At 40.6% G+C, this 21,428-nt stretch overlaps 1 protein-coding gene across 1 annotated transcript; it reads left to right on the plus strand.

Moving 5' to 3' along the window:
- Positions 1-16,373: 16,373 nt before the first annotated feature.
- Positions 16,374-16,976, plus strand: LOC139130316 (uncharacterized). Its single transcript, XM_070696072.1, has one exon. It carries the CDS (start codon positions 16,374-16,376, stop codon positions 16,974-16,976), a length of 603 nt encoding a protein of 200 aa, XP_070552173.1.
- Positions 16,977-21,428: the final 4,452 nt, after the last annotated feature.

The following is a 21,428-nucleotide window of genomic DNA, read 5'->3' on the forward strand; positions in this document are numbered from 1 at the left end:
TTGAGCGTTGCCTCTTTTGACGAAATACAGAGGGTGTTCACCACAAGTAATGAATTGACGGGTGCGTCTCAGGCTTTTCCACCCTTGTAATTCATCCTTTCTTTATGACGATCAGAGCTGACCGAACTGTGTGAGATATTAAATGTACATAGAGAGGAAGGAATTCCTAGATAGAAGTTTGAAATGATTAACCAGTCAAATAAAATGATTCATGAGAAACTGATTCCTGGGCTTGCCTTAGTATGTTTAGTTATGTGTGTTGATGGGTTTGTTTTGATGAGATTTGGAGAGGAAGGCAATGGAATAAGCGAAAAACGTAGGGTGGAAGCGATTGGGCTCTCGCGACCACTCCACAACTATATCCAATGAAACATCACTGCGCAGTGGAGATAGGGAACTATCTCCACTGTGCTGTGATTGGTTGAGTAAATATTAATATTCATGAGATACGTATAAAAGGGGAAACCCAGTGATCCAGGTGTCACATCACACGGCGGAGCAGGTGCAGCACCCCCACCCACCCACCCTTAGGGACTAGCTGGGTACATGGTACCGTGAGTCGCACATACATCATCATTGCGCAGTATACGGGCCCCATCTTATGGGCCCTCGCGACCACTCCACAACTATATCCAACGAAACATCACTGCGCAGTGGATATAGGGAACTGTTCAGACCAGCGGCGCGTTGGCTAGTGACAACATACTTCAACCAGCGAGTAAATTACCATTAATCGTCAAAGACTGCTCGTCTAAGTCGACTGAACGTTTAGCCACAGCCCAGTTTATAACATTTATGCCGGGAAGAACATGCCTTTTAGATCTCGTCGCGTGATAAATATGCAAAGACGTGTTTTGGAGCCGGCCGACCAGTCACACATGGGAGCAATGAGGACGCTGTCTTAAGCCATTACATAATCTTAACTTCGACCGTCATGAATATTGACGCTGTATGTGCAGGAAGTTGGACCAAATCTTTTCAGTGATTCGTCTGCCTGTCAGCTTTACCAAGTAATGCTTGTGAATGCACAAGCTGACGAGCGAATGACACATCAGGATAGTCCTTGAAAGGTTCAGGGTCTCATCTGGGTGGTCCCTGAAAGTTTCAAGGACTCATCCAGGTGGTCCCTGAAAGTTTCGAGGTCACACCAGGATAGTCGTTGAACGATTCAGGGTCACATCTGGGTGGTCCCTGAAAGTTTCAAGGACTCATCTGGGTGGTCCCTGAAAGTTTTAAGGACTCATCTGGGTGGTCCCTGAAAGTTTCAATGTCACATCACGATAGTCCCTGAAAGATTCAGGGTAACATCAGGGTGGTCCCTAAAAGTTTCAAGGACACATCTGGGTGGTCCCTGAAATTTTCCAGGTCATGTCAGTGTGGTCTTTAAAAGATTTAGGGTCTCCTCGGAGTGGTCCCTGAAAGCTGCAAAGACATCTCTGCACAGTCCCTAAAAATTCCAGACAAAAAATGTAGGTTTTTGCCGTTAATATTTTAAGGTTTAAACAGACAGATGATATTGATTACATTTCTTTGCATCTACCAAAAAGAGTTCATTTTTAATAGACGGGCTGAAATAGTTCAGTGATTTTTAAAAATTGTCCAGCATTAATTAGCACACGCACAAGAAAAGGGTAGTTTTATCAAACTTACAAGGTCTCATTACCTTGTATAAGAAATAAATCAATGTACAAGTCATTTTCTTAACATCTACCAAATCATTTGAAAGAGAGATCACCAAAAAAATATACACTACAGCAGAACTGATTTGGGTAGAGGTAGAAGGCCATTTTACCATCGAAAATTTAAAATTTTATCATGCATCGTTCGGTGAGAAATGCAAATGCCTACAAATCAACCTTGGAAAGGGAATTTGTATTTTCACTTAAACCTAAACAAAATTGACAAATCAGTTACATTTACTGGGTTCTCCTTTCCTGAGAGTGCGAAAAGCTAGACAAAAATGTAAAATTTTTTAGAGATGTATTTGATGATTGTTCAATTATCAACAATTTATAAAATTTGCCCTCGTCTTCACACAAAAACACTGTTAGATTGATGATTTTAAATAGATTACAACAAAATGTTCAAGATCTTATAACCACAAAATAGTTCCAATTGTGTTTGAATTACAATTACTCTTTACAAAGCATGCGAACAATTTGTTGGTTCCACACATATGTCACTTACTCTTTACAAAGCATGACAAATTAGTTGGTTCCACACATGTCAAATACAATACAAATACAACACTAACGTTCATTGGAAAGGGACAATTTGAAGCCGCCTATTAAAGCTCGTGCCCATGTGCAGTGATATGTTCGTCGGTAACGCTGTGAATGAAACATGCACACAGCGGCCAACACAACATCGTAAGCTTACTATCGTGGTATTTGTACGTGCGTGGTACGTCTGTGATCGTATTTGAGTGCATAAGTTACCGCAGGCTACCACTACCAGTAACTCGCGGTTACTGGAAAAGCCGAGGGTAGCTAAACTGAATTTTCCTGTAAACGTCTTAATTTTTCTTATAGTACATCACAGCAACTGGACTGCGAGTCTCCTCTCTGAAAATGCATTCGCATTTACTCAATAAAAATATATAGGTGAGTGACAAGGTTTTGAGAAGGTGTGCAACGTGCAACGTAGAAGAAGCTGCCCCAAGGCACCGTGTGTCCGCGGAAGCGGCCGGGGTGGTCCGGAAGGAATAGGCCTATCTGCCCTGTACTGACCGTTAGGCCGGAAACGAAAACATAAAAAAACTGCTTGAGATTCAATATTTCTAGTGTTTTTTGACAGTAAATAAGGAGAGAAAACCACACTTATGATTGATCTTATTCGATGTCATTTTCTTTTTGTCATGTTAGTAAATTTGGCTCTATGACTAGAAATGAAGTATCCGACACCGTTCTTTTGTCATTGACCCTAAGTGATAGTAAAAAGGATTATCTGTCACAACATAACGCAATGTGCAGCAAAATCATGTCAGTCTGAGAAACCGTAGCCATTTTAATCGTTTAGCTGCACATAATTATAATTTGAGTGTGTGTTTGACTGGTATTTGAATGTATAAAGTGTGAAAGAGGCTCCCCACCTAACTATCCAAAATGTTTTTGTGTCGAGTTTGTGTTTGGTTCGTTTCAAAAATGTGTTCCTACATTCTTATCCGATTGTTTGTGTTAATAAAAAAATGTTTGTTTCGCCTCGGATATTTGTAGGGAAGTTTGGATTAGTGTGTACGGTAATTTATTGTTTGTGTGGGGAAAGCTTATGGCGAGACGCAGCCGGATCTATGGTGTTACAAAGTTGATAGAGTGGCCCTTTGACGCTTGCGTTTCGAAACCCGAGTGTGGTTTCTCATCAGTCGCAATGTAGATTCTTTCATTAGTTTGTGTTTGTGATTATTTATTTTAATGTGTTTTAGTGATCTTGCTCATCGAATAGCGAGGCAAGAATATCAATGTTTGGGTCTCGTTGTAAGTCCATTTGGTGGTCTGGTTTGTTTGTTTTTTGTTTCTTTACTTCTGTGAATTTTGTTTTGACTAGTGTGTCTTTTAGGTTTTTGTTTCTCTTGTAGGCAATGATTGGTGATTCTGGAAATAGATTCCTTAGAGTTGAGTCCTTCTCCAGTTCAGCCCAATGTTTCAAAAGAATTGCCTTAAGATCTTTTGTTTTTATGTAGGGGCTGTATGTTGTACTGAAGATGAGTTTGTTTGCTGTTTCCTTACGTGTAATTGTACGGTTTGTTAGTGTGTTACGAATACTGTGGTTTATTTTGTCTGTTATATTCGTAATTTCGTTGTTTTTGTATTCTCTGTCGAGTAGTTTGTTTCTAAAGAAAGCGACTTTTTTAGTGAAGTCGTCATTGTTGTTGCAAGTGCGAGCGTATCGAAGGATTTCACCTTTGATAAAGCCATTAAATGTTGCTGTCGGGTGACACGATTCTCTGTGTAGAAATCGGAATGTGTCTGTTGGTTTAGTATGTGTTTTGATGTCGAGGATATTTTCTTTGTGGTATCTTGCACCTTTGAAAACTACTACATCTAGGAATGTAATTTCTTGTGTTGAGTTTTCGTATGAAAACTTAAACGTTGGGTGCATTGTGTTGATTTTTTAAATGAAGTTAGTGAGTTCGGTTTGTGTTCCCAGAAAGATTGCAAAGACATCATCTCTGAATCTTTTCCAGAAATGAATGTTGTTGTTGTTGTTGTTGTTTACGATTATTCTCTTTTCAAGTTCATGAAAAGCAATTTCTGCAATTTCTGGCGACGCATTCGATCCCATGCTGCAGCCGCGGGGTTGACGGAAGTATTGCTTGTTAAATTCAAAACTGTTGTGTTTTAGAATTAGTGAAATCATTTCTATTAAGTCTTCCGTTGGTGGTTCACCTACTGAGAACGCGTAATGAGCCATGTTTTCTGTGTTTTCCGGTGTTTGGCTAAATTGCTAATGAAACTTTTAATTTTAATTGTTTTCCAAGTCAATTATCCAAGCATTTTAAGTGGGGTGATCAAAAAGGCCAGAACAGCCAATTTTGACCAACCGGGTTCAAGAACCCGGGAAAGGTGTTAAAAGTGTGCGATAGATGTGTTTACGACATAAACATTACGAACAGTAGGATTAAGATAGGTATGAATAATCCAAACTGCCCAGTTTCTGTGTGGGGAAAAGTTGGAATGGTAAACTGTTGATATAATACAGTCACAAGGGGGAAATTATTTACTATAATATATAAACGAGAATAGGAGTCTAGGTTCACCCCTGGTAACATGCATACCAAGTGTCAAGCATCGGACAAGCGATTTAAGAGAAAATAACGTTTTTGACCGAAACACCGCACAATTATATGACCTTGCGCGAATAGATATCCTAGGGAAGTGACTGATTCAAGGGTTTCCTTACGTATCATTCCGGACAAGATAACACAGTCGTCCTAAGTTCATATACAACGCTCATAGGAGAAATGGTGACTAAGACAGCTTGTTAGAGCTTTGCCATTCTCATATGAGGATGACTGTACTGACTTGATGTAGCAGATGGAAGGCTGCTTAAAACATTTGCAAATCTTTATCGTCAAGTATGATCTAAAGTTAATCTGCCGGGGCCGTCGCCACATCCTAATGGAGATATTCAGTTGAGTGACTTTATTTAGCAGCAGCAATCTTTAGAGCCGCTTTCTCAATAGTAAACACAAACAAAACATCTTACCTACAATGTTGGATTGTGCACATACCATAACATCACTAGACAAACCAAAGGCCGCATCTTAATTTATTGTTTGCTCATCACTAAAGTCATTAAACCTTCTGGGGTTTCTTTGACCTCTGCACCATGTGCCCTGGCGGCCAAATTTTGGTATTACACAGACACACATTAAGACTTTGTTAAGAATCACGATGCAAGACTTATAAAGGACCAAGAACAGCATGAAAAATCAATTTTGATTGAAAAAGGTAAAAGGGCGTTACTGATAAATCGTCAAAAGAAGAATCAAACTCAGCTTGATAAATAATACGTCACAGGAAACACACTTCAATAATAAAGAGAATGCATATTGACAGTGGGATCATAACTCACACTATATCTTTGCTGCATCATTACACTCACTGGAAAGAGAGTTTAATTTAAGCAACTTAACGACCCCTAACAATTTCATGTGAAACGTGTTCCAACCAATTCCTCTAAATGATTTACCACTCTCTGATTTAAGTTGTTGTTTACGCCGAGGCATTAGCCTCCCAGCCCAGCCTGAGTATCTATTCATTCGTCCACGTCCGTACACTAATATGTGCTTCTTTCCCATATGCTTGCACTCGTGTATAAACAATTTCTGTTGTATTGGGATTTAAAAGTACTTTACTTCTCTGAATCCACACTTTATAGTCACAGGGTAACACACTTCAATTGAATGCTTATTGACAGTAGAAGCATATTTCCTACGTTTCCTTGCTGCATCATCACGCTCTATTGAAAGACAGTTTAATTTTAGAAACTCAGAACGAGTCTTAACGACTTCATGTGAAAAGCGTTGCAACCATTTCTCAAAATGATCGTTCTGTATTTTTTACCATTCTCTCATTTAAGGTGTTGTTTGCACCGAGACACTAGCCTCCCACTCCAGCATGAGCGTCTATTCATTGATCCAGATCTGTGCACCAGCGTGTGTCTCTGTCGTATATTTGGTATAAAACTCTCTGTTCTGGCGAAATTTATGTTGATTGGGAATCTAAAACTACATATATTAAAGGTACCTGTGACTAAACGAAGCTGAACAGGCGTTTGGAAATCAAAACATTTAAGCTCAAAATGCACAAAGCAAAACTTCGTTATGTTTACATTAAAGGATGCTTGCAGTTCAAATCTATTTCTGAAGTGGTTTTATAAGAGACACTATCTCTGATTTTCTCAAAGTGTTCACAAAGGTAGGAATTTAGTGTTGACCTGCTTGCTGTCAACTGTTGATAGAATACAATCGCACAGGGGAAACTATTCCTATAAATTCACGAGATTAGGAGTCTAGGTTCACCCCTGCTAACAAGCATACCAAGTGTCAAGCATCGGACAGCGCGCGAGAAAATAACATTTTTTGACCGAAACACTGCACAGAGAGCATCTCTGATTTACTATCAAGTACACCTGTTCATGTCAACTGTTAATTGCTTCAGTCACCATATAGTACTACTCATTACATTAGAAGTCTGCTTATTACGTATGTCATATACTTTTTATGAAACGTTAGAGTCATATATATATATATATATATACTGAGTATAACAAAGTATAGTTGAAAAGGATTCAAATAATTTCATGGCAAGTTGTCATTCTTTACTGTCAAGAAAAAAATCATGAAAATTGCTGATAAGCGACCATACGACTCTATAACCCCCAATAGCGTTATTAACCTCTTTATCGTAGTTTTTGCCCTTTAGGTTCTTGTTTGACAACAATCCGGTGTAAGCCATTCGTAATATTGGAAAGATCGGACCAGATGTCATCAGCTGATAAAAACCTCTAATTAAGTAACCCACACTGTAATATTCTCAATCATGACAAATCCAATGTTAACATAATATCGCGAATACATTTCCAATATTTATCACATCTCAAATAGCTTTTTGAGTTAACAGAAAGTTAATTTTGACATACGTTTTGCATACGATTACCAGTTCCATAAAATATATGTTACATATCATTGAATCGTCATTAACCCATCCTTAAGCAAAACCACATTAACACATATATTTAAAAGTAGTCCCTTTCGCTTGTTATATACTTACAGCACGCGCACTCTGATAAAAGTAAAATGTGGTAAATACATAATAATGAGAATTATTACATCATGTACTACAGTCTACTTTCATCTCAGCAAGCGTACCATCCGTATTGCAATGCAGTGCAATTTACCAAATGCAGTATGCCAAAAAATACACATAGAAAACATAATGAATGACGGAAAATCACAACAAGAAAGTGCGCGGGGCTGCCAAGTTCAAAGTAGGCAATACAGTTTATTTTCACAATCCAGCAATGGTAGTGGGAGAAAGAGAAAGAGTCAGAATTTAGCCTATCCATATTGAGACGCTAGGGAATTAGCTCACACGTTTTTCCAGTTAACTACCTTTTAGATCATTTAGGAGATACAAAAATCGCATTATAAGGTGTTCATAAAGTCAAGTGAAATCCGCACGATTGAGACAACGCGCCGACTTCTAGAACTCCAGTCAACTCAATATAGAGCTAACGACAATGAGGCAAACGATGACGTGTACAACATGACATCACGCCAAAATCATTCTACCACAGATTACCACTTAGAATCAGTTACCGACATTTAATGTAGTGCTATGAGACCCCCCCCCCCCCCGAGGCATCTTAAAATCATCATTAAATCTAGTAACGTCGCCTCAAGAAACGTGAAAGCGCTGGATAAAGATTAAGCCAGCTGACTACACCCATATGATCAAACCAAGCTTGAAACTTAGTTTAAAATCCCATTCTAAAATAATACGGGAAGGACAAGAGAGAAAAATACAACAGACAGGGCAGGAGGACACAACGACCAAAGAGTAGTCCAGGGCATTTAGACAATTGGAGAAGCGTATCTTGGACGGCACCTGTCAAGCTTGTCTACCGAGAAGTAAAGTCTATATAGTACCAACGAAACACTATAAATTTCGAAATGTTTGGGTAAGCTTACAACAAAAAGGTGTTCTTGCAAAATCCTGAAAATTCCACATATTAAACTGCAAAAGTTACTTAGTGTAACAAAGTATAGTTGTCACTCAGAAAACAAATGCTAAACATCTTGGTAAAAGGTAAAACTACTATCTCTTCCATACAATTACAATATTTGCAGTGAGAAGAGTGGGTAGCTGAGTAAATCATAACAACCTTGAGTACAAATCCTCCTTTTTAAGAGTCAAATAAATACAAGTCCTGAGCACTGTTTCTGTTGAGTTAAATGCTCCATTAGCTGTAACTATAAAGGCTATTTATTCTGAATTTTGTGTATCAACTAGTCTTTTATCCGAATTCTAATAGCGCTGATCTCGGTGTCAGGTTTGTTACTATATATAGCTGTGCGCGCGACGTCGAACACTGCTGCCTGAAAATCGGACAAATTGTGTTACTGCATGCGCGGTCGTTGTTACAACTTGAAGTCTGAGCCATAAATTCATATGAATTAGTGTGATTTTCTGTATGCATAATGACACTAGCAGGTGTTAATTTCATCTTTCTTGCCGAAAACGCGGACAAATTTTTGCATATTAGGCTAATGAAAGAAAATGACGTTAAGTGATCATACTAAAATGCTGAATATTCTGCTTGTCCAGACAGCAATGCCGAATGGCCATTGCTTTTTTTGAAAACTGAATTCTAACCCGGACTTATAAAATGACCCATCGTTTTTAGCACACAAAAAATGTTCAAAGTAAGAGCAACTTATACTGCGTACGAACTATTTGGAGCATTCAACAACGAACATTTCACCGGCGGTAACTGCTTGCCCCGGTGCAGATCCAATCTCGTGATCAATCGCGGATCGCGCAGAAGCTGATGGAAATTCAGTTCCATTCCTTATTCGAAGCTAAACCAGTCAAGAATTGTTTTCGATCCGTCTTGTATGGAGACCAAGCCAATATCGCGCACTTCCGCCGATTTGGAAACTTTGAGGGAGAAATAAACTTGTGAAACGGTCGATCGATCTTCACTTACGGTGTACTGCAGTCCGCTACAACAGGAGGTGCACATGTACACTTTACGTACAGCGGTTGATGTACCCCTTTACGATAGGTTATCTGATTTGTATCGAACAATCGTACGACATTTGCGTTTTGCGACATTTAAGTAAATTGCTGCGACATTGCCAACAAGGGAAGGACACAACGCGTCGTATTTTCGAGGATACGATCTGTGTTTGTTTTTCATATTCGTCCAAAAACCTACCCGCACGCGGACGGCAAACAAAGAATTATTTTACGGCGCCTAATCAAGAGTAACTTGGTTAAACAACAATATTGTCAGGCGAACAATACAGTTGATTGGGATAGAAGATAGAGATTTGCATACCTTATTCAAAATTAAGCAATACAGAAATCACAGTGCGCTGTCCAGCCATCCACAGCATCGATGTTTGATATTCACTCCGAATTCTGTAAGACACTTACGATGATATGGCTATCATACGTGTAGTACCACTCTGCCACTTGAATGGACCCAGCGTAACCTATTTATATACATATCTCGGCAATTCATAAGCAAATTTGAGATTTGGCGGGAATGCAGTCATCCGCTGAGCAGCTATTTATTATACTGTCTTCGTCACGTGCGATCATAGTAACTAAACACTTATGACAGGAACTCACGTGATTTAGAAAAAGACGATAATTGTTATGTTCTTTCATTTTATTATGAATGTCGTTTTAACGTTGGGAAGACAAATGGACATTATACTTCTCTAACACTAGATTGTATGTTACGGGACGTCTCTCAAGTCTGCATGTTAACGCCATTCAGAAGCTAATTATATATTTTGGCAGAAGAGTTCTCATTCACAGTGCAACCATAAATTATGTGTTCCTTGCGCATCACCACGCTCTTTTAAAACGAAAGTTTTATTATAGTAACAAAACGTCGCCGGCATTGATTCGTGTGAAAGCTATTCAAACCCGTTTCACACACCCACACCTAAAATCTTGTCCATTGTGTCGATCTTTCTGAGGCGCTGTCACTATCTTCTGTCTGAAAGGTGATTCTATTACCCGGGTGATTTATGTTTTTACCCGGGCCTAAGGTGAAAAATTCAATACGTAAAGTCTTTACTGTTTTTAGTTTATGTTTGTCTGTGTGCATTTGTAAATGTAGCTTCTGTAGTTAAGATTTTTCTTTTGTCGCATTGTTAATGAATATAGGTTACAAGATCATGTGACGTAATAGAAAATTTTGGCACCTTTTAAATTTCGTCAGTTTTACAAAATCATCACAAAACATGGTTCGTAAGCTGATATATTTTACATATTTTTGACCTTGACTAAATTTTTGTAGGGCAAGTCGAGTTGTTCGTAGCTGCCCTTCCACTGGCATATGCGGAAGACATGCCTTCTCACTGAGTTGTTATACCCCTGTCTACCGGTATCTATGGTCTGTCCCCTCCCCACAACGTCTCAAGCTCACAACTGCCTTCCCCACCACTGAAATTCCCCAGGGATCACTAGATGTCCATATTCCGACATAAAAAATAATTGTACACAATTATGAGCGCAGCACTATCTTTTGATCAGGCGTACGTGTGTGGCAACCAATATCACCGCAAAACTGTGCAAGTGACCTTAAGACATTCCTCCCCTCTATGTTAGGCGCTAAATCTACCCAGTAGATCAACCACTGCATTCCTCTCCCTCTACCTATTTCCCATACTTTCCGCCCACTGAAATTCCATGCCCGCCAACTGTAAAGATTGACTGTTCCGCCCCACCAGTGCCCACTCTTTGAAAAATCGCACACGAACATGCCTTTTGTAACCTATACGGCGCACTACTAGAAAGTAAAGGTAATATGGCTGCAAGTAAGGACAAACATGGGAAAAATATGAATTTTGTCGAGAAACGTATACAAAGATAGCTACTTCTTAATTCCTTGACAATGAAGACAGATTGTAATCTCTTCAGTTCCTTCCAACATCCTGTGTTTACACAGTTTTAATTTTCTGTTTCTGACGTGTGACTCATCTCTAACCAATCAAAGTCAAAGACGCTTCTTACTTTCCCGCCAAAATCGGCTATATCACAGCCTGAATTAGCCACTTTACTTTAGTATATGTTTATGCACGGTATAGTGTATGTGTATGCGTATACTCAGAGCACATCGCTCACCACTGGATCTGGTCGTCACTTATCCACCCACTGATACATTATATTATTGTAGCAGTAGTTCATCGTAGCTGTAGTAATAAAGTTTGAAGAAATACAGTCGACGCCTCTGTCTCCATCACTTGAACTCAAAAGATCCTGCTTCGTAAACAATCCCACACATTGTTTTTGGTGCCGAGACCAGGATGAGTTCAAAGAAGAAAGCTAAGCCGAAGTCAGCGCAAGCAGAGGGAATGGCAACTCCAGCTACGACCAACCTGAAGAGGACACGAGGAGTCTACCGCGGAATAGTGACGAACCACTCAAGAAAGCCGAAACCACAATGTCTGCGTTTCAGGGCGACCCCGAACAATTGTTCATACTGGAGATGATACTGGCAAGAGTAGAGGAAACGTACGAAGAGATCAAAAACTCGACAGTTTGATCATCACTAACGCCGAAGATGGAGACATCGACGATATATCTACCGACCTCCAGCAATACAACGAAGAGACACACGAGAAGATATTCAGAATCAAGCGTTTCATCGGAGAGGAGAACAAACCCATCGAAGCAACCCCAAGTTCAACCTTCAGGCAAGCTCGCACACCGCCCGTCTCAGCACCTCACAAGACGGTAAGTCTACCAAAACTTCAACTACCTACGTTCAGTGGCGACGTTCATCAATGGATGACTTTCTACGATAGCTTCAAGTCAATGGTCGATAATGATACTACGCTAGAACCCGTTCGTAAATTTCATTATTTGCGCGGTCAATTAACGGGCGAAGCCGTGAACGTAGTCGCTGGTTTGAGTATTTCAGACTCTAATTACCAACGCGCCATCAATGCGCTTAAAAGCGTTACGGACAAAGACACAAAATAATCCACGCGCACATAGATTCGCTATTAACTATGCCGAAGCCAAATTACGATCGCACAAGTCTGAGAAAATTCTACGATAATATAGAGAACCACATTCGCGAGCTAGAAAACCTCGACATTACTGTTGACAAATACGCTGTTATGTTAGAAAGGGCGATCTGGATAAAACTACCGAAAAAGATAATCGCTGTATTCAACGAACATTACGGAGACAAAAGCTGGGAAATCGACGAACTTCGCAATGCACTATGGAGACACATACTTTACGTGGACGAAGAACCGAATCTACGGAAACGCCAATAGCTACCGCGACCTTCTTCGCGAACGCCGAGACGAACGCAAAAGGCCGCCAAGCCTCGAAGCCGAAGAAGCCGAAAACTTGCGCATACTGCAAGGGACCACACTTCCACAACGACTGTACTATAGTAACCGATCGAAGCAAACGCCACGAAATCGTTAAAAGGGATAAATTGTGTTTCAACTGCCTCGGGAAACACAAAGTCGGAGATTGTAGATCGAAAGGGAAATGCTTTCGCTGCGGAAGAAAGCATCACACCTCGCTGTGTACCACGGAATCAAGTCACGCCACGACGGGACCAAGTCCCAACAATCAAGTTACGGACACTCAAACGCACACTACGGGAAATAGAGGCGACGACAAGCCTACCTCATCTACTCAACTGCCACGCAGATTGGAGTAAATTTCGCGAGAACGGAGAGTAACTCGGGTAAACGGAAAATGGAGCCAGGCATACACAAAACTGCCGAAGTTCCAATCACTTATGGTCCAAATACACTCAACGCTACGGTATTGTTCGATGAAGGCTCGGACATTTCCTTCATCACACGGGATCTAGTAACGAAGCTAGATATGAAGCCACAGACCTCGGACGTATACGGATTAAAGAGATTCGGTGACAAAACTGCCAACGCCAGATCGTTTGAAATGGTAACATTCGCACTTCAGGCACGCGACAGTCCGAAGTCAATGAGCGCGCTAATCGTTCCGGAGAAAGCAATCAGCGTGAGAAACAAAATTTCACGTTCCGTATTGAATTTACCTCACATAAAGGGTTTAAAATTAGCGCACCCACCCTCTAACGCCGAATCATTCGAGATATCGCTATTAATCGGAACTGACTATTACTGGGACTTTATCGAAGATGACATTGTAAGGGGACCAGGCCCGACCGCCGTACTTTCTAAATTCGGTGGATACTTATTGTCGGGACCCACTGGTATACGAAACGCGCCAAACGCCGACGCGACCACTCTACACATCGCTACGACTACAGTTGAAGAGGAAATGAAACTTCAAAACTACTGGGACTTGGAAACAATCGGAATAAGAGACCAAGTAAACGCAAAGGACACTGAGGTAAGCGAATTCGAATTATATCGTGATACGCATTTACGAGTTGAAGACGGAAAATACGTTGCTAAGTTACCATGGAAGGTCGACCACCCGCCATTGCCGACCAATAGTCATATTACTGAGAAACGCACACGCGCTATGGTGCGTCGGTTAACGCCCGATTTATTGAAAGTATACAACACATCTTAATTGACCAACAGTCTCGCGACTTTATCGAGGAAGTCAACGACAATGATAAAAAAAACCGGACATTATCTTCCTCATCGCTCAGTAAAGAAAGACTCGACGACTACACCCATTCGTGTTGTATGATTGCAGCTGCAGACAATCAGATTCACCCAGTCTAAATGACTGTTTACAGACTGGACCGCCACTTCTTAACGATCTCTCATCAATTCTACTCAGATTTCGAGTGCATGACATCGCGCTCAGCAGTGACATCGAGAAAGCATTTCTCAATGTACGTCTTGACGAAAATGACCGGAAATTCACAAAATTTCTCTGGTTATCTGACCCAAGCGACCCTGAGAGCCCGTTCAAAGTTTATCGTTTTAAAACCGTTCTCTTTGGCGCGGTCTGTTCACCCTTCATATTGAACGCAGTCGTCAAAACACATTGGAGTCAAAACAATAACACTCCAATCGCCGCTGATCTTAAAGATAATATCTATGTTGATAATGTCATCTCGGGTGTCAACAATACTACGGAAGCTACGAGATACTACACTGACGCAAACTCTCTCATGAAATCCGCTGGATTTAACCTTCGCTCGTGGTCATCGAACAATGATGAAATACGCAAATTAGCCGCTAAGGACAAAACGCTGGAAACGAACACCAACGTGGGTGTTCTCGGAATGCGCTGGTTAATGGACTCTGATCAACTCGCTTACGCTAAGAAAAAGGATGTGAAGAAATCGGACTATCTCGCGACAAAGCGCGAAGTCACACAAGTAACAGCAAGTTTATTCGACCCCCTCGGATATCTTTCACCCGTTCAAGTGAAAGCAAAGACATTTATTCAAGACATATGGAAGAGAAATTTAGATTGGGACGAACCGCTAGAAACCGACCTCGCAAATCGATGGAAACACATAGTATCGGACTTCAACGCGAGCACCGAAATCAAGATCGACCGTCTTTATTTCGCCGAAAATACGAGCGCCGATCATGAACTACACGTATTCGCAGATGCCAGCTGTAAAGGTTACGGTGCAGCCGCATACCTTCGCCGCGGTGACCAACGTCTTTGGTCATGGCAAAACACGTGTCGCTCCAATCAAGGAATTATCACTGCCCTGCCTCAAACTTATGGCAGCATTAGTCGGTTCTAGACTACTACGCTTCGTTTACGACGCCTTGAAAGACAAAGTCAATATCACAGATCGTACGCTGTGGTCGGACAATCAATGCGTTATACATTGGATAACACGAAGAGACAAGAAACTTCCGGTATTCGTTGCAAATCGAGTCAAAGAAATTAGAAATGTGCCATGCACGATCAAATATTGTCCAACCAAGGACAATCCAGCCGATTTATTGACACGTGGAATCTCAACCCGTGAGTTAGAGAAATCCAATCTCTGGTGGCAAGGCCCACCCTGGCTAAAACAAGGTGATTGGCCTATCTGTCCCGTGTTTGACAGCTCAACATATCATGTATCTACTGAGGAGAATGTCGGTACCCTCAGTGAGGATTACAATAAGCCTAGTGATGACAGAAGCAAACCTTCTGTAAACGGCCGGAATTCAATTAATCATAGACGTCAACAGATATAGCGGTCTCACAAAGTTACTTCGCGTAACCGCATTAGTCTTGCGTTATATCTCAAACCTAAAACAAAGGGCAACTCGCAAAACCGGACTGATAACCGCTGACGAACTCAATCGCGCTGAGATAGAGTGGATTAAAGATGTACAAAGACAAGAATTCGCCGACATCGCAAAGAAAATACGCGATAACAAGAAGAAGACGTTGCTAAGCAGACAACTCGGACTATTTACCGATAAAGACGGCATTCTACGTTGTGGGGGGAGGCTACACAATGCTCCCCTGGACTTTGTGACAAAGTTCCCAATTCTACTACCGCCAGCTCATCGGTTCACCGATCTCGTGATTTTGAACGCACACGCACGCGCACTTCACTCTGGATTACAGACAACGGTAACCTACATTCGACGACGCTTCTGGATAGCCAAGATTCGCCAGACCGTGAAAAAATTGCTAAGAAAATGCGTCACCTGTCGGAAAACGAACGGCAAACCTTATCAAATACCGATACAAGCTCCGCTTCAATCGTATCGCGTAAACGACGCCCCTCCCTTCGCAATTACTGGAGTGGATTTCACCGGAGCGCTATTCGTTAAATCGCCTAACGGTAAGGAAACAAAAGCCTACATATGTTTGTTCACCTGTGCCGTGACTCGCGCCGTTCACTCGAACTGGTACCTGATCTATCTACGGGATCATTTCTACTCGCCTTCCGACGATTCGCAGCAAGACGCTCGCTACCCTCGAAGATGATTTCGGACAACGCCTCTACTTATTTATCCGCCGCGGATGAAATACGGAAATTATTCTACGCACCAGATGTGAAACGCTATTTAGCTAATCGACGCGTACAATGGTCCTTCATACCTAAACGCGCCCCATGGTTCGGAGGTTTCTGGGACGCATGATCGGACTGACTAAAAACGCGATAAAGAAAGTACTCGGTCGCGCCTTTGTTACATTCGACGATTGAACACTATTGTTACAGAGATTGAAACCATGTTGAACGACCTACCTCTCACGTACTTGTACACGGATTCTGAAGACACGGTACCCCTATCACCGTCTCACCTTCTGCAAGGACGGCCACTTACAGGCGTACCACACCCACAGTACGACGACGACGAACTTTCGGACCCAACCTATGGAAATAGCAGCAACTTGAACAAACGGTACGTACGCATTGCTCAATTACAAGAACAATTCTGGCGTCGATGGATTTCAGAATATCTACCTGCTTTGCGTGAACATCACAAATTGAACGGAACTACCAACAACAAAATCAAGGTCGGAGATGTTGTTCTAGTTCACAGTGACACTGAACGACGAATGCATTGGCCATTAGCCATCGTGGAGAAATTAAACTACGGAAAAGATGGAATGATACGATCTGCGGAAATCAAGACTACGACCGGACTCACTAATCGTCCTATTGTGAAACTTTATCCCCTCGAAGTGAAGGCAGACACTTCTACATTGTTACCAAGCAGCAACAATGATACGGACACAATTCTGCCTGACCCTAGTAAAGGTCAACGGCGTTCTACACGTACAACAGCAGCCATCGCACGTTGTAGGATACATGACCTAAACACTATGTGAACTCTATATATCGGACAATTATTGGACACTATTTAATGGGACCCTATATACTCATATATGCTCACCATATGATATCTAGTCATTTTACTAAGTATTTCGATTACTTTCAATTTTTGCATTTTTCTCGAGTTTTAGTTTACGATGATTTTTCGAATTTTAGACTTGATACCTTTTCTGTCGGGCGGGAGAATGTCGAGAAACGTATACAAAGATAGCTACTTCTTAATTCCTTGACAATGAAGACAGATTGTAATCTCTTCAGTTCCTTCCAATATCCTGTGTTTACACATAGTTTTAATTCTTTCTGACGTGTGACTCATCTCTAACCAATCAAAGTCAAAGACGCTTCTTACTTTCCCGCCAAAATCGGCTATATCACAGCCTGAATTAGCCACTTTACTTTAGTATATGTTTATGCACGGTATAGTGTATGTGTATGCGTATACTCAGAGCACATCGCTCACCACTGGATCTGGTCGTCACTTATCCACCCACTGATACATTATATTATTGTAGCAGTAGTTCATCGTAGCTGTAGTAATAAAGTTTGAAGAAATACAGTCGACGCCTCTGTCTCCATCACTTGAACTCAAAAGATCCTGCTTCGTAAACAATCCCACACAAATTTCGCCCATCCATATCGATACTATGTCAGAATTAGCTAGCAAGTTTCTCCAGTTAACTACCGATTAACATATTTAGGAGATGTAAGGCAGCATCACAAGGTTGTTATAAAATCGAGTACCCGTGCAATACACACAATGGGAGACCACACCGACTTCAAGAACTCCAGTCGACTCGATATGACGCTAACGACAGTGAGACAAACGAAGAGGTAGAAAGTATGACACCAAAACAAAATCACGCTACCATAGATTACCACTTACAATCAGATAACGACATTAACTATAGTGCTAGTAAAGGGCCCGTCAAGTCGTCTGATAGTAATCAAGAAAACGTATTACGTCGCCTCAAGAATGGTTATGTCAACGTGGCAGAGAATGACTAAGCCAGCTAGCTATATCACAAACTAATGATGAGTGTAATGTTAAGGATAAAGAAAGATGTTAAGGGAAAATTCGAAAAAGTCGACATCAAAATGAAAGCGTGATTATTTGATGAAATGCCATAAAATACTGTGCTGAACGTAGCACTTGATTAGCGGAAGAAACTCTTCATGAAGCAGCATTGCAAAGTTTGAAGTTGAATCCAGTTGCAGTTATAGGTTCGCCCATTCATAGGGTTCGACTGCAGCCAATATAATAATGTAGGACTTGTCTGTTTTTGCTGACTTTATTTTCTGGTACTTCAGAATTCGCACTCTTTCAAAGGTTAATACTCTGGACTTGTATGCAAACGAGGCATGTCTGTCCCTCGTTTTGAAGTGTTATTCACTGAAAACGAGTCGTTGTATTTTGTTGTTATATGATGAGATACGCGTAGAAAGATTATGGTTGTTTGTTGTTTCTCTCCTCGGTTGGTTAGTAACGCCAGTACAGCCGCTAGTGATTCGCCTGTGAAACCTTGGTCGTATTTGGCCGAATGGGGAAAGGAATTCGTCGGATTTTTGGAAATGCTGCGGTATTAAGTTTATCGCGTTTTTTGTTTGATTTTATTTTAGGTGTTGATGTTTTGTTGTTGTTGTTTCCTGTTTTTATGGGGATTTTAGAGAAAGAGCCTCACACTGTGACACAGAGGTTCCTATTGCTGCAGTCTGGCGATGCCGAGCGGTCGTTGCTATGGCGACCCTAGACCGCTGACACCTTCGACCATGCTGCAAGGATACATTCACACAAACTATTAACAGCACCACCCTCATGAATGTTACCCACCTTCCAGTTCCCAACGAATCATCGCCTCTCAGACTATAAGACTAATTTCGAGCCTTGATATGTCACGTTAACCATTCTGAATTCTTTAAAGTGGTGTTTACCACCAACAAATTGCTGGGGCATCGTCAGTAACTAGAAGCATAGCGATACAGGCTGGTGTCTCACTCGCATTCTAAACTATGGGCGATTGTAGCAGAAGAATACTCAGAAGGATTTTTTTTCTTGATTCAAAACAAAAATACAAACACGAAATATTTTGACGATGTCTCGCTAGTGCGCATGTCCATTAAACGGTCGACTTATTACAAAAAGCAAGAGCTGGATTTATTGTCCGCTTATACCTAAACTCACAATAAATTTTGTTGTGAATTTTTTTCACTTTACTCGCTGGAAATACACATAAATAACGCTCAGTTCAGTGTCAATGTACATGACTTGTACAACGACTGAGTATGATATCCAAAAGATCGATATGGTTGCTAGAGACAAATACACTGTGAAATATATTTTGAAAATTAACTTTGATGGTATTTTATGAAATTTGTATATTTTGTAACTTTAATTTGAACTCATTAAGGTATTCTTCGTTTTCAATTCATAAACTACACATTTATCTATTAATATCATTACAGGTTCTTCCGGCACAAAAAATATCATTTCGTCAAAGACTGTCACTAACGGACGAGGAGGCTTGAATTGCGGCTGTTTGTAGGATGAAAAATATCAGGGGTTTGTCTTGTTATTGAAAAGTAACATTTAGAACTTTTAATAAATCAAAAAAGGCAAAAAAATTACAAATATATCTTTGAGGATCGAAAATAAAAACATTTGACGCAAAAAGGCTGAAATGACTACATTCCCAACGATATTAGTCTTTTCTTTGTATTATTCTCAAAAGTCCATTGTGTATATTATGAGTATTCTTGAATTCCCTTGTCCAATTTAAACTTAAGAGTTGCTGCACGTTCACTTTTTGTATTTGGTGGCAGACGCATACTCAAATGTATGGTATCTGTTTAAATGAGGTCAACATTGCTACAGATATGTCAATGAGCAGAAAAGTGTAAGTTTTGTGACAAACATACCTTTAAACCGTTGTCGAAATCGAAAATCACACTAAAGACACCGACAGGTTCGATGGGTGGTTTTGGCTTCCACTTAGGTAAACTGTCTTCATTGTCAGTATATACACGCTGACCTATTTCTTACATATTCATCTACGCTACGCTTCGTGTCTTTTTGTTTACAATACTCAAAGCACACAGATGTAAGACCTCGGGTCAATATAGGTCTTTGATGGTGACTGAATCGAGGTTTATCATAAATCATCCATTTTGACCAGGTGACAAAATGGTCAGAAATTAATTGACAGTACTTATCATATGAAAAAAACAATTGAGTAGTGAGCTTATTAAAGCTTTGTCGGTCACTTTGGGAATAAATTTATTGACTTGATTTAACGAAAAAGGAACTCTGCGAAAGATTTGCTAACCTTGTTTTAAATGTTAACTCTTTGTGGCCACAGGATAACACGCCTCAAATGTCACAGATAATGCTTATTCACAGTGTGATCATCAGTTATACTGTGTTGTTGCCGCATCGTCACCTCTGTGAAAGGGCAGTGTAATTTTAGTAACCAAGCCCTGAGAAGGGTGTTTTGTGGACAAAAGCGTCATTATCTTTGCGCTAGAGGGACTAACTGTCGCATCCCCATCTGAGCAACTATTCACACCTCCACGTCCATAAATCATTGTGTGCCTCTGTCGTATGTTTGTTCACTTTTGACAAAAGCCACTATTAAGCAGCAATTTCTTTCGTGTTGGAACCTTAAAGAATATAAAGTGGGAGTTACGTGGTTTAATTGCAAGTCGACTGGTTTAGGAGATAAAAAATTCCAACTCAAAATGTGGTGAAGCAAATCTTACGGCATGAATGAACTAAATGATCCACTCCGATTCCAAAATATTCTCAAAGTGGTAGCGGAACTAAAAATGGCGACATCTGTATTAAGTACCGGTATAAATGCTGATTTTCAAATGTCAGATAGATATACGTTTGTGTCCTCTGTGACTTACATACATGTCTTTTAACACTTACCAAAATCGTTGTTTAACATTTATCTTTCATCTGTCAGTGGGTGTTTTAAAATACGCTATGGGCAATCATGTATGTCTGAGCTTGTGGTAACTATAGATATCTGTTGTGGTCACTCAATGATTCACGACAACCTGTATCTGACATCATACCTTTTATACCAACCCTGACTATAGTCTCGTTTAAAACTGCTATGGCGGGGAAAGTGGATGCCCTCTCGGGCCCGGTCTTAAAACACGTGAATATTCTCGTGGTACTAAATTGAATCTACAGCCTGTGTTATTGATCAATTGAAGCGTCCAACATCCTTGTAAGTTTTGGTCACATGTGTCATCTGAACCATCCAAATAATGTCCATAATTTTAAAACACATTGAAGCCTGCATTGTCTGATAAAGTAGGGAATAGTGTAGTACATATTACCATCATGCAACCGTTATCCGGGATTTACTTAGAATGCCTGTTTGCAATTCCTATCTTGCATCACTTTAGTTCAATACAGAAACGAAAAATATTTCAGAAATGTT

This window comes from Ptychodera flava, chromosome 3, assembly GCF_041260155.1.
Source record: "Ptychodera flava strain L36383 chromosome 3, AS_Pfla_20210202, whole genome shotgun sequence".
Lineage (NCBI taxonomy): Eukaryota > Metazoa > Hemichordata > Enteropneusta > Ptychoderidae > Ptychodera > Ptychodera flava.